Genomic DNA, 13,570 nt, shown 5'->3' with positions numbered 1-13,570 from the left:
GTGCCAAGGGACCAGATCTTTAAAAAAAAAAGGAAAAGAGAAAAACAAAAGTCTCACTTGCTCCAGGCTGGTGTTTTCAGTCTTAAAAAAGAAAATAACTCCCCTTTAAAATGTCTTTCCTTATGCTGTGTCATGTTTCTTCATCCAAAATTTACACTTTTAAAATGACATTCCCCAAGTCTTTGCAAATCAACTGCAAATCCAAATTTGCAAGTATCCATGCAAATGTGTGAAACAAGTACCTCACAGGTACAAGCTGTAGTTTGTCAATATTTCTTTGTCAGCCCCCACCCTTTGTTGTCTTTTTCTCACAGTACATGTACATATGTGCCTTTAGAGTCAGTGCCCAGGCTGTTCTTTGCCAGGCACTTATACATGCCAGAGTCTGATGGTGTGGGCCTCTGAATGATAAGTGTGCCCTGAGGATGCAGTAGTTCACTACCCAGTGGCCTGCCCTGATCTGCTGCAGTCAGAATGGAATTATCAGGGAGCTGCCAGGTGATCTCTGGTTTAGGTATTCCAACAGCAGCACAGTTGAGGTGTATAGGTGTCCCAGACATTACCTTCACACTGGGAGTTGGGGGTGTTGTGATCCGTGGTGGGTAGGCAACAATAACTACAGGAACAGTAAGAACAGCCTCCCCAGCATCATTATGAGCTCTGCAGATGTAGTTTCCTCTGTCATGGAGAGTAGTATCATGAACAACCAGAGTACCGTTCTCTAGTAACTTGTAGCGCCCAATGACCTGAGGTCGAGTAAGAGTGTGGCCACCAGGAATAGTCCAGTAGATTCTGGGTCTAGGACTTCCATCAGATAGACAGTGAAGGAAGAGAGGTTCTCCAGATATACTGCGTATGATGCCCCGAGGCCTTGTCAAAATGTAAGGCTTTTCACCAACATCCAAAACAATTAGTTTCTCTATGTAACCCAGGTAATTCTTGGCACCACAGCGGTATTTCCCAGCATCCTCTTTGCGTGGGCTGTAAATGACTAAAGTTCCATCATTTCCGAGGCGGTGCTGAGAATCATGGTGGTGCACACCAGTGACTCTTGTGCCATTCGGAAAAGTCCATGTAATCTCTGGGGTCGGGCGTCCATCAGCAGAGCAGTTCAAAACTGTTGTTTTCCCAAACCGAGAGACAATGCGTTCATTAAAAGGGTTCTTGAAAATGGGCCTTTGTAGCATACTGGTAACCTCCAGCTGCACCACCATCACTGCCTCTCCTCCATCATTTCTTGCTATGCAAATAAACTCTGCTGTATCCGTTGGCCGGACATTTCGGATTTCTAATGTCCCATTTTGGTGAACATTAATCCTGCTACCAAAGTATGGCGCTGACAGAAAAATGTTATCTGGCATAATCCATGTGATTTTAGGAATAGGACTTCCCTCAGCCTGACAGTCTATTAATTTCCTGGAGAACTTAGCGGCTACATCTTTGACTACAGTCCTATTCTGCCGGTATCCATTGATCACTGGTGGATTGCCATCCATATCAAGCTTGTAGACACTTCTTTTTTCTCCAGCCAGGTTGCGAGCAATGCAAACATACTCTCCTGCATCATTAAGTGTCACAGCCATAATACCTAATGAACCATTTACATGCATTAGATAACGTTCGTTAGATGCCGCAATGACATCATTGGATGGTAGTATCCACAGTATCTTGGGTTTTGGCTCCCCAAGTGCTTCACAGTCAAAGCGTATATTTCCTCCAGGCTTTACACGAGCATAAGTCTGGGTGGATAGTCGGATCCTGGGGGGAGCAGTCACCACACTGATATGGACGTGCATTTCATCCTTGCCTCCTTGATTCTCAGCAAAGCAGGTGTAGTCTCCCTCCTCTGACATACCGACCTGTGGGGTCACAACAAAAAAAGTAAAACTTTTTACCTGTGTAAGGCATTCATGTTTAGGAGATAGAATAATATGTAATTATATACCTGGTTTAGGTATAGAGTCCCATTGTCAAAAAGGGTGTAACGACGTGCTCGTCCTCCTCCACTGCTAGCATCAGACTGGAGAGCACTGTTGACAACTGTACCATCTGGTAAACCCCACGAGATCTCTGGCTTTGGGGCTCCTGAGGCTTTACAGTCAACTTTTAGGTCCTTACCATAGGGTACTTGCTTCTTTCCATAAAGTTTAGGCTCTATCTTGGCTGGTTTCATGGAAACACTGACCCTCACAAGTTGAAGATCATCTCCAATTCTGCTTCGTGCCACACAGAGATAGTCTCCAGAATCTTTTTCACTGACACTGTTCACAGTTAGAGTACCATTTTCTAGTACCCGAATTCTGCTGCTCATCCTGGATAAATGCAAGAAAAACATTGGAAGTTAGTGATGAATGAGCACCATTTACTGGAGCTGACCACAACAGCAACTGGCATAGAAATATATTGTCCTTGTTTCTGCTCTTTTATCTAGATAACACCTAAAATAAGAAGGTACTAACTTTTATACATCTTTAAACTAGTTTGAGATTTATAAATGAAAATGCATGAAATAAAACATTTATGAAACCAATACGCTTACACAGAGATATTTCAACTTCCAGACACGATCAATACAAAACTAAAGTAACAGCTAACGACAAACAGGCATGTACAATAAATCCCTGCCAGAGATGAAGAGATGTCAGATTTTATGGACTGACCAAAAAAACGGAGAAGGCCTTGGCAACGTTTTAAACAAAACACTGAAGCAGTAATGCTATGCGTTTGATGACAATGGGAAGCCTTCCTCCAGTTGTCTTTTTTCTGTTATATGTATATATAATGGATGGTCATGCAAATTATTTCCAGATATGAAATGTTTACTTCCTCCATTAAGGTTTTCCACACAGAAGGAAATATAGTCCTTTACATTCAGATACTCAATAAGACCTCAGCGGTTTGTCTGTTTTTTTGCAAATTTGTGATTTTCACAGCCTTTGGTGGAGGTAGTATAAGTGTTTCTTTACAGTGTACTTGAATGTATAGTGCGTAGAAAGGGAAATTTTCAGTTACATGTAAGGGTCTTATATTAGACAGTACCATCCCTTTGCTTCTGTGGGTGAAGCAACAGTGGCCTCAGAAGACAAAAAGCTTCTGCATGGTTGGCAACTGTGACTGACAACTTTTAGAAGTGTTTACCGTCAAACGTCTATCAGTCAAATTACTTTGTGCCCAATAACAGCCAATCTAGTCTTAGCGGTGCATGAAAGTTAATAAAAGTTAGAACGATTACCAAATGTACAGGATTATACACTAGTTTAAGCATACTTGTGAACATTTTATTTCACTTCTACCATGTTTGTTCTGCTAAAAACTGCAAAAATGTGTTCCTCAACCTTTAAGTATTCAGCAATCTTGTTTTGGAAGGATCTCATGACTAGGTGTGTCAAGGCATTTTCTTTAAAGATATTTCCATGTTCTGGTTTAACAATCACAAAAAAGAAAAAAAAATCTTACTTTCATCTTGTTTTATGTGAATAGTTACCTGTGCCACTGGTCTACTACAGCTCTAGATGGCAGCCTCCACATGATCCTGGGTTTAGGGTCTCCTGTAGCTGTACAGTCAAGTCTTAGCTGGTCCCCAAAGAACAACTCTGTCATGTGCTTTGATGACTCCACTATTTGAGGGGCAGATTCTTTTTTTTCAACCATCATCGTCACAACCCGTCTCTCAGAGCCAGTCGAACTGGTAGCGATGCATTCATATTTCCCATTTTCTGCTGGAGTTACACCCTTAACGTGGAGGGTTCCATTGACATGAACAAGTATCCTTGGATTATGTGCAGGCATGTTAGATCTTGCTATTGACCCATCATTGAGGACCCAGTGCATTGTGGGATGTGGGCTGCCTTGGCCAGTACAGGGAATCCACAAGTTTTGGCCCACAGTTGCTTTTACCTGCTGACGTTTCTCCTCCTTGATGCCTGGGGGTGCTGCCACCACCTGCAGTCTGACTGTAGCAGTGTCAGCTCCAGCTGGATTGCTGGCAATACATTTGTAATGTCCCCTGTCATAAACTGAAACCTGCTTAATGACCAGCGTTCCCTCAGAAGATACTGATACCCTTTCTTTCTCCATTGTTTGACCCCTGATCTGGGTTCGGTTGGCCAGGATCCATGATATTGAGGGCATGGGCCGACCTTCTGCTTTACATTTCATCTCAACAGTGTTTCCTACATATGACTTTATGTCACGCATTTTTGGTTCCAGGATGCGTGAAGGGTAAGCTACAACAGAGAGAGTGACAAGAAGTTTGTCTGATCCATGATCGTTCTCAGCAAGACACAGGTACTGACCACGATCCTTTATATTGGCGTCCTGGATCAACAATGTTCCATTCTTCAACACCTCAAACTTGCCCATTCTCCCTGAAATGGCAATGGTGCTTCCTGGAAAAAGTTGAAAAAAATAAATAAAAAAGTTTAAGAAAAATTCTGCTTTGAAAACATGCATATATTCCTTGTCTTCTTACTTATTTCATTATATCATTTTAGTGTTAAACAGTTTTAGTTTACTTAGCAACATGATTGCCAGTCAACATGTACAATTGCCCCTTATTGAAGGAATACAACTTGTGACTTGAGTTTTATGATGTGACTCCCAGTTACGTTTATAACTATAAAATTCCTTTTTTTTTACCTGTACTTGTAGACAAGCGTCTCCAGGTCACAGCTGGCATAGGATTTCCAACCGCCTCACATGGCAGGAAAGCATCAGAGTTGGACAACACTGTAAAGCTAGCTGCATTGCCCCCAACAATTTTAGGCTTGCCTGTCATGATATTTGTCGTTGATTCAAAAACAGGAGTATTGGCCCTTGTAACTTCAATATTACTGGTGTCAGTGTAGTCCTGCTCAGCTGTTAGGATGGTTATTGTATCAGTAGTAAGGCCTTTATCATCATCGTCAATGGCACTGCGGCTCTGCACAGTAGGTTTGATTCTCCTTAACGGTGTTCTACCAGTAAGGTAGCTATTTCCCCTTTGCAATGGTGGTCTGATGTTGCTGTGGACTTTGACCCAAGCTGTTGTTGCAGGTCTGTTTGTGGTAGTTGGTATGGATGTGGTGATCGGGATATACATAGATGATGGGATTGAGGGTGTTTGGGTTGTAGTGTAGACAGGTACACTGCCAGATGTGCTCCAGTCCAACTCATCATACAAATCTATTTCTTCCTTTTGGTCTGTGGACACAGTTATCAGAGTTCTGTCCTCTTTTCTAGTTGGTGTGTAAAGAGGATTGTAAGGAGAAACAGTCCTCTGTGGTAGTGTAGTTGCCTCAATTGTGGTTGTTACCCCCATAGTTAAAGACTCAGTTGTGGTAGTAGGTTGTGAATTAAGTTTCTTTAAGGGCCTCCTGCCCCTAAAGGGCCTCCTTCTCCGTCCTTGCTGTCTTCTTGTTCCATCAGGCCTTCGTCTGCTCCCAAACCAATTATCAGGTACACTACCTGATCCTGATGATACTGCTTCATCAGTATTTTCTTTTGATGGTGGTTGGATGGTAGGTGGGGAAGGTAAGGTCTGTGATTCTGGGGGTGTTTCAGCAGTGGTCGAGGACGTGGTGGAGTAAAATGGTGCACTGGTGGTAGTTATGAGGTGAATGCTTGGTCCCTGAGTTGCAACCTCAGAATCAGCAGAAGACAAATCTTCATAGTCATCATCTACCGAGCTGTCTTCACCACTGGGGTGTCTTAGAGGGGAAAGAGTATCAGGTTCAGCAATTGAGTTTGCGGTGCTGGTAGGCAAAGCAACGGGGGTTGTGATTTGGGTTGCTGTTGTTGGTGCAGTTGTAGTCGATGTCCCTTGTTTGATAATTGGCCTTTTTAGCCTGCCCAATATTGCGTCCTTGTCTTTGCCTCCAAACAGCCTGTTCCAGGGAATTCTACCCCGAATAACCTTTGAGGCAGTTGTAGTAGTAGAAGCTGTGGTGGAGGTGGATGGTTTCCTAGTTATGGTAAGGAATGGATCAATAGTAGGATAAAAATCAGGTGTATCCGCAGAGGTTATGTAACCCCTTGAAGAAGTTGCAGGTTTCGATGTAGAGGCAGGTCTCTCGGTTAGACGTACGGTTGACCTAGAAGGTGTGACCACTTGTAGATGAATCATACTGTCTTCCTCAAAATCTGGGGGGAAGAAGTCACATACACAAATATTAGCAAAAAAAAAAAAATAATAATAAAGCACATTACCTACATTGCTCTCACAAAATAGGGCTGCTTACCTGTGGACAGTTCAATTTTATATGGAACTGTTGAATTCCCTTCCTTTGTCACTGAGGGCTGTTTCAGTTTATTGATGAAAGATTGTATGTCAGTGATCCTGTTGGGCTTAACGAGCCTCCTGCGCCCTGGGAAGGTCCTCCTTCGACCCCCTGCTCTAACATTCTTGTTTGGTATGATACGGATCTGCTGCCTGGAAATGATGGTGGATCCTGCAGGCAGGCGTGGGGATTTGATTGTTTGGGTAGAGTGGAGGGTTATCTCGTCTTGTTGCTTCTCTGTGGTGGTGACAGCTGTGAATGTGATCTGGCTTTCTGGGTCAGTGGATGTGTGAATGATGAGCTCCACTGGGCCTGGGCCATCCCTCATCGGAGTAATATTGGGGTCTGTGGTAAACACTAGTGCAGTATTTGTGGATGTTTCCAGTTCTGAGGGTTGTTCACCTGAGAACTGGAGCTGAGTTTCTTGTGATGTATCTGTCACTGTGGGTTGGTTCATGACTGAGCCTGGCTTGGTTGTTCCTTCCTCTGTATGAAACTTAGTCTTCTCCCCAACACCAGGTTGCCCTTTGTTGTTTGAAAAGTGTGGTGTTACATGATCACTTTGACTTTCACTATTTTCAGTTGGGTAATTAGTGAATGTGGGCATGACTGGTGTAGAATCTGATTTCATGTATGATTCTGTGGTTAGTGTGTTTGTATCTTCAGTTGTTTCAAACATTCTGCCTCTCTGTAGGTGATCTGTAGTCACTGTGAGTGTCCTTGACATTGTGATGAGCTGGTCTTCATTATGATCCTCACCAGAGCCAATTTCACCATCACCAGAGAGATCCCCGTTTGAGTCTGCTTCTTCAACTCCCTCACTCTCAGTGCTGGTCTTTATTTTTGATCCATCTTGGGCCTTTTTCATAAATTCAGCAAATTTCTTTGGGTCCACTTTCCTGGAACCTTTATCAAAGCCCCTTCTACTCCAGATGCGGCGGTTGCTGATGGGCCCCCTTCTCCGTTGGCCAAGTCTGCCTCTGCCTTGGGACCTGTGTCGAGGGTAAGGTTTATCTGAGGTAACAGTTCTAGATTCCTGACTGTTTCTCTCCGAGGGACTGGAGGAGGGGACCTCTTGTAGGTTTTTTCTGTTTTCAGTCAAGCTGGAGTCATCATTTTCCTCTGCTTCCATTCCTGATCCCTCATTGTCTAAAATCGATACCTTATCAGGCCTTCCACTCGTCACTGTCACCTGAGACACGAGAAGGTCAACTCCTAAGTCATTAGCAACCAAACACCTATAAAACCCCCTGTCTCTCTCTGTAAGACCCTGCATCAGCAAGGTCCCGTTCTCAAACACTTTCCTGTTCCCTTGAGACTTGTCCAGTACCGAGTGATCAGGTAGGATCCATTGAACCGATGCCTTGGAACTCCCTGAAGCGCTACAGTCCAAGACCAGATTACCCCCCAGTGGCCGGGAGAGTTGAACACCATTGACTTCAGACTCTTCCACATCTGGGGACAGAACTGTCACCCGGAAGATCTGGATGTCTGCATCCAGGTAGTTTGTGGCAATGCACCGATAGACTCCTGTGTCTGACGCATCTGCACCCCTCAGAGTGAGTTTTCCTTCAGTATTAATAATGATCCTGCTGTCCTCACTGGAGAAAGGAGCTCTTACTTTACTCCCATCAGGTAAAATCCACTCCATCGAGGGCTTTGGCTGACCACGGATTTGGCAACTTAATTGTGCCACCCCACCTATGTTAGAAATAAAATAAATATTTCATTGAAGTAGTTATTTCTTTGATACTGAGTATTTTTCTTGAGTAGCTCCCGTAATCAGCAATATAAATTCTGTATACATTTTAATGTACCATTAAGAATTAATCATATTGAGAGACATTAATTCACATCAGCCACAACTGTTTTTAAGGGTTAACTCCATTTCCCACCTGTAATTACAGTGTGCTCAGTCTTGGTTTGATTATCTCTCTGTATCATGGTCCAAGAATAGCGGTCCCTCCTGGGTGATCTGTTCTCCACACGCAGGTTGACTACAGACTGATACTTAATATGCAAAGTAGAAAAAGTGGTTGTTGTGCGGTCAAGCTGGAAACTAACCTCTCCTTGCATCAACCATGCAGGTGAGGCCTTGATCTCAGCCTCAATGTTTGTGTGAATTCCTTCTTCTCCCTCCCCTGTTTCCATCTGACTATATCGGTAAATCATTTCAGGGCTTCTGGCTAGCATTGTGCCTCTCTCAAGTCTCATTGGAGAGTCACTATAGCTGGCCAGTATCTGCCACAACTGCTGTATGTGTTCATGATCAACATTGCACACTAAATAAGTCGTTATGCTGCTGGTTAGAGCTGTCACATTGTTCCCTTCCTCCTCCTCCAAGGTTTGTGTCAGATTCTCAAACCCAGAGGGCCTTTGGACAGTGCAGGAAAGACTGGCATCACTGTGAAAGTGGTCTGTCAAGTTCATTTGTATAGATCCCAAAGGAGCGATGAAATCCTTTGGGGACACTGGAGTAAAGTCCCCCTCGTCTAGAGTGATGTTTTTCTGCTTTAGATGAGGTTGGATCCAAGGTTTCCCACATGTGAAAGCGTCACTTGGTAGAAGGGAGAGAGGCCTGTTGAGATAAGGGGCAGGATTTTCACAAACAGGACACAGCTGGCCTCTTGGATATCTCCGGTCCCTTTTGCATTTCAGCACACCTGGAAACAATTAAAGCAAGTTGTTTAGAATTAAGCTTTTGCCGTGTTACACAAGGACATTTAAAGTTTCCTTTAATGGGGCCAGCCAAACCAAAACTGTTCTATAAAACTTTTGAACCCAAAAAAGTCACCATTAATGTATAGATTTATATGAGCTTCCTGTTACATTGCCAAGTCATGAGAAAAAAAACGTGTAACTTCTGTTCCTCTACCCCAACAATGAGAAAAAGATGATCTGTGCCCACAGTCATGTCCCTACAACATTTTATGTGTTTCTCTTGGATGTGCCTGTCTTCTTTTACACAGAATCACATATCCCATTAATTTGAAGGAGAAATAAATTCCACTTCAAAAGTCTGGGAAAAACTACTAAGGACAACTTAACCACATGTGTCGTATCATAGCTGCCAGCAAATGTCTCTTCTCAAAGGTTTACTTCAGGTAAACTCTGGCATTAAGATAGAATGGCTCTCTTCCGTCGGAACATTTTATGACATGACACCTCTTTAAATGCTTTCAGAGAGAATCAAAGCAAACACACACTCCTCACCTGTGTTCCTCTGTGACCACTTTGTAAACCACTTCATACGGCAATCACACCACCATGGGTTGCCGTGCAGGAAGAGATTCTCTAAGTGACTGCAGCCCGAGAAAATATCTGCAGGCAGAGTGGTGAGAAGGTTGTCTGACAGATGGATGGTTCTCACCGAGGACACCTTGAACACCTCGCTGTGTCTCAGTGTGATGAATGTGTCTGGGTGGAGCTGCTGGAGGTGGTTACCCTCCAGGTGGACCAACTGCAGCTTAGTAAGGCCGTAGAAAGCCTCGGGGCTGATGAACTGGATGTTGTTGTGGTCCAGATGGAGTCTCAGTATACTCTCTAGGCCTTTGAATGTGTCTTTGTTGATTTCCTTTACTTTGTTGAAGGACATTTTCAGGATCTGTAAAAACATTTTTCAGAAGTTGCAAGCATCTTTCAGAAATTGTTTCACTTAAAGCTTCTGTGAGAATTTTTTCTGATTTTCTCATATTAAAACTTTTCCTTCATTGTTTCTCATTTTAACTCTCGATATATATTTGGTGTGGAAAATTGAGAAAAGTATGAAATATAAAATTACTATGTGGAATTAACAAATCTTGGGTGCAGGCTTGGCCTACCAGTAGTAAGTAGCCCAGATTTGCTTTCAGGCCCCTTTCCACTTGCCCCCACTCTCTCTCAAAATTTCCTGCTCTATCCACTGTCTTATCCACAGCAAATAAAAGCACTAAAGCCCAAATATATAACTGAAAAAGACAGAATCAAACATATTGCTAATAGTTTCATTTGCTTTTTAATAAAGAGGTATTGTATACCATGATGCTTGATTACCATCAAAAAAATTCTCACAAGAGCTTCATGAATAACACTTGCAACAAAAAAGTACATTTTAGAAGATAAAAAAAAAAAAAATCTTGTCAAATGTCTTCAATTTGAAAATGAATTGTCAATGTATCATGTTTGAAAATCATAGTATGATGGTTGACATTTAACTTGTGGATGCTTTTGCCATATCAGCATAGTGACTTGATTTTTCAAAAGAGCAAAAGAATTTATTTTAACAACGAAAGACTGATAAAAACATGTCTTTTACCTGTAAGGATTTGAGGTCTCGGAAGGCTCTATCCTCTATACTATGGATGGTATTGCTATGCAGCATCAACAACTCCAAGTTTTCAAGCCTCAAAAGGTCATTTTCTCTCAAGACAGTGATACTGTTGTACCTGTAAGCAGAGGAACAAAGAGGGGTCCATGAGAGCCCTTATGCCATACGACCGAGTGTGCGTCATCAGCACCAAAACCTAAATTAAATGCACCCATTATTAAGGTTTTGTCAGAGAAACTCCAGCTAAAATTCTGGTGTGACAAAAGGAGATCAGGAAGATATGTAATCAGTTGTTCTAAAGGTTACTAGAAGACCCTAAAAGACACCAACTTTTCATGATTCACAGTATGTGTGTTATTGTAAGGAATACTGTAGGAGAGAAGGATAACAGGTCTGGAGATACAAAAAGTGAGTAAAACACCTTAAATATTTTTAGAACTACTAATAACTCAAGCATCTTTACACATAAACAATTAATTTGCAATTTTTCTCTAGACGTGAAGGGTGGAGCATGTCCTGCTCTGGTTGCAGATGCGAGGAACTGGTCCATCTACAAGTTCCTTAGAAAAGGGGACAGGCCCACAGCAGCACCTGTTGCTTTTTGAAAAGCAGCAGGAGACCCTCGCACCCATTACAATCAAAGTCTCTGAAAGTCCTCAATAATACTAGAAAAGCTGCCAGATTTGTCACTTGTCATTGTTTTAAAGGGTTACTAGAGGGGTATGAAATATTGCTTGATACATTAACAGAGTTTCTAAGTTGGCAGCACTAGATGTAATGGGGCATATTTGGTTTAAAATCATCCTCAGTTTTCTGTGATGAATACAAACTTCTGGAAAAAGGATTGAAATGTTGGAAATTTCACAAGTTTAAGAGCACAGCATCTGACTCACCACCAAAATATGGCAGGAGTACCTGCTACTTAAATGCTTTTTTTCACATAGTATTTGTTTCCTCATCTCACTCAGACAAAATACTGAACACCAACCTCCAGCAACATCACATATTATTTGCATAAGAGGTGAATACCTAACTCCTCCGTAAATTACCTAGCTAACATTAAAGCTTGTTTAAAGTTTGCTAATGACTGTAACATTTGATACTTTGTAGGTTCTTCTGAAATTTAATTGGAACTTTTATTTATGCATTCAGTTACGCCCATACTTATTGATGACCAATAGCTGAAAGAATTACTTTAAAGGTGTAAAAAAGCTCGTTAAAGCTTGTTAAAGCTTGTGACAACATCCCAAATTGTAAATAAAAAAAAAAATGTAATAAAACCTGCAACGTTTTAACTGACGAAAAATGTAAGAAGTACTGAGCCTAAAATGTTACAAATAATTATAATAATAATTAAAACCCAAATGTAAAAAAACTGGCCTTTTGGTTTTTATAACTTTTTTTTTTTTTTTTTTTAATTACATTTCTATCTCAGCACTTTTGTTATATAATTGACCAGTTATTACATTTCATGCTTTATTACACTTTTTTGTTGTTGTTTTGGATTACATTTTGGGTCATTGTTATGTTTCTGGCTATTACAAGGGGTGGTGCAAACTGTAAAGTCCTCATAATGTCGATCAATGTAGCTTGTATACAGTCTATGGCTGTATGGATTTATAATTATGTCTTTCACCGGGAGGTCTGAATGTGGTAAAGACACAATACTGAAAAACAAAGCCCACAACAAACTTTGAACTATCTCAAGGGCTATTAATGAACAGTTTGCTAGCTAGTTGCTTAGCTGAGAGACTGGGCAGGACTGCTGCTCAGTTCTAGTGATATGTAGCTGACCAGAAGAGTTATTTTTTAATTTGTTGATTTTAAATTTTTTAAAGCACTAAATACTCCAGTACTGTGGAGACACAGTAAGTCTACTCAAGAAAACCTGGTAGGAAGTAAGGACAGTCATTAGCCAGCTTACTTGCCATAAGCTTTAGCTAATGGCCAATCCAAGTTTAGGTTTGCTTACTGTGAAAGCAAACAAATGAAAACCTGCTTAATTTTGATGTAAGTTTTGACTTGATCTTCCTCTTATCACCTTTGATAGTTAATAGCTTAGTATGTTGATTTAAACTGAAAAAGCTAAAACTTCTAGTCTATTCTTTGTAATGTTTCTGTTACAGACTGTGGTTCAATCAATCAATCATTGACACTTCATCTGGAGTTTCCTGTCACCCTTGTTCCCCTCGACTTAAAGCTGGAATGAAAACAAAAGCTCACCCAAGGTTAATTCTTTCCACAGCTGGCTGGATGTGGTCAGGTACTGCGGTCAGGTATCTGAAGGTGCAGTGCACTTCAGTAGGAACATTGCAGGCGCATGATTTGGGGCAGTCACCGCTTGCCGGCAGCAGCACAGCAGCCAAGAACAACAGAGTCTCCAGCAACCTCCTCCGCAGGTATGAAGATTTGGAGGCACACACACTCATTGTGCAAGGGGATGGGGCTGCAGCTGCATGGAACAGTGGAGTCTAAAGTCTGTACTGCAACATTAATGAAACACACCTGCAGGGCCAGGGACAGTGTGTTTAAGTGTTACTCCCAAGGAGAATAACAATGATAGAGAGAGATGAACAAATAGATGATCCATATTTAACACAAGATTGGTAACACAAAGAAGCTAGTACATGAAATATTTCTTCAGGTTTTATCTTATCAGAAACTTAAAAGTTCCTAAAATAAAGATGTTTGAACCACACACTTCATGTCACTGTAGTGGCAGGATGGAGTGGGGATACATTTTTTGAGAAATGCACAAAAGGTAAAAGCTAATTGATTATTCAAGTCAAATAGACTCAAACTACATGCAAAGTTTGACTTAACATGCATTCACTATTAGAAAAGTTTTATTCCTTCCAAAAATGTTAACAGTATTTTGTCTTACCCCACTTAAGATGTGTGAAATGTGATTCCACTGCAATTGAGGAATAAGATAATCCAGACAAAGATGCAAAGATCCAGTTAACTGTCAGTGTTTCTCCAAGTTTGATTCTTCTGATGAGTCCTC

At 41.5% G+C, this 13,570-nt stretch overlaps 1 protein-coding gene across 1 annotated transcript; it reads right to left on the bottom strand.

Moving 5' to 3' along the window:
* Positions 1 to 308: 308 nt before the first annotated feature.
* igsf10 (immunoglobulin superfamily, member 10) lies at positions 309 to 12,992 on the bottom strand. The gene is made up of 9 exons (XM_074680173.1): positions 12,787 to 12,992; positions 10,552 to 10,681; positions 9,471 to 9,861; positions 8,153 to 8,920; positions 6,219 to 7,958; positions 4,639 to 6,120; positions 3,485 to 4,388; positions 1,946 to 2,312; positions 309 to 1,859 (listed from the first exon to the last, which is right to left on the bottom strand). The coding sequence occupies exons 1-9, from the start codon at positions 12,990 to 12,992 to the stop codon at positions 309 to 311; spliced, it is 7,539 nt and encodes a 2,512-aa protein (XP_074536274.1).
* Between the last annotated feature and the right edge of the window lie 578 nt (positions 12,993 to 13,570).

This window comes from Halichoeres trimaculatus, unplaced genomic scaffold (genome assembly GCF_033239565.1).
Source record: "Halichoeres trimaculatus isolate MK-OKI-2021-1 unplaced genomic scaffold, fHalTri1.1 fHalTri1_scaffold_9, whole genome shotgun sequence".
In the NCBI taxonomy this organism is placed as follows: Eukaryota; Metazoa; Chordata; class Actinopteri; order Labriformes; family Labridae; genus Halichoeres; species Halichoeres trimaculatus.
This window is presented reverse-complemented; position numbering and strand designations above follow the sequence as displayed.

Bases quoted from the DNA above. Each gene is read 5' to 3' on its own strand.
- igsf10 (XM_074680173.1), bottom strand. From the start codon at position 12,992: ATGAGTGTGTGTGCCTCCAAATCTTCATACCTGCGGAGGAGGTTGCTG. The intron at 9,862-10,551 runs GTAAAAGACATG...ATGTTTTTACAG, and splicing joins GAGACCTCAAATCCTTACAG to ATCCTGAAAATGTCCTTCAA. The intron at 4,389-4,638 runs GTAAAAAAAAAG...AACTTTTTCCAG, and splicing joins ACGCTTGTCTACAAGTACAG to GAAGCACCATTGCCATTTCA.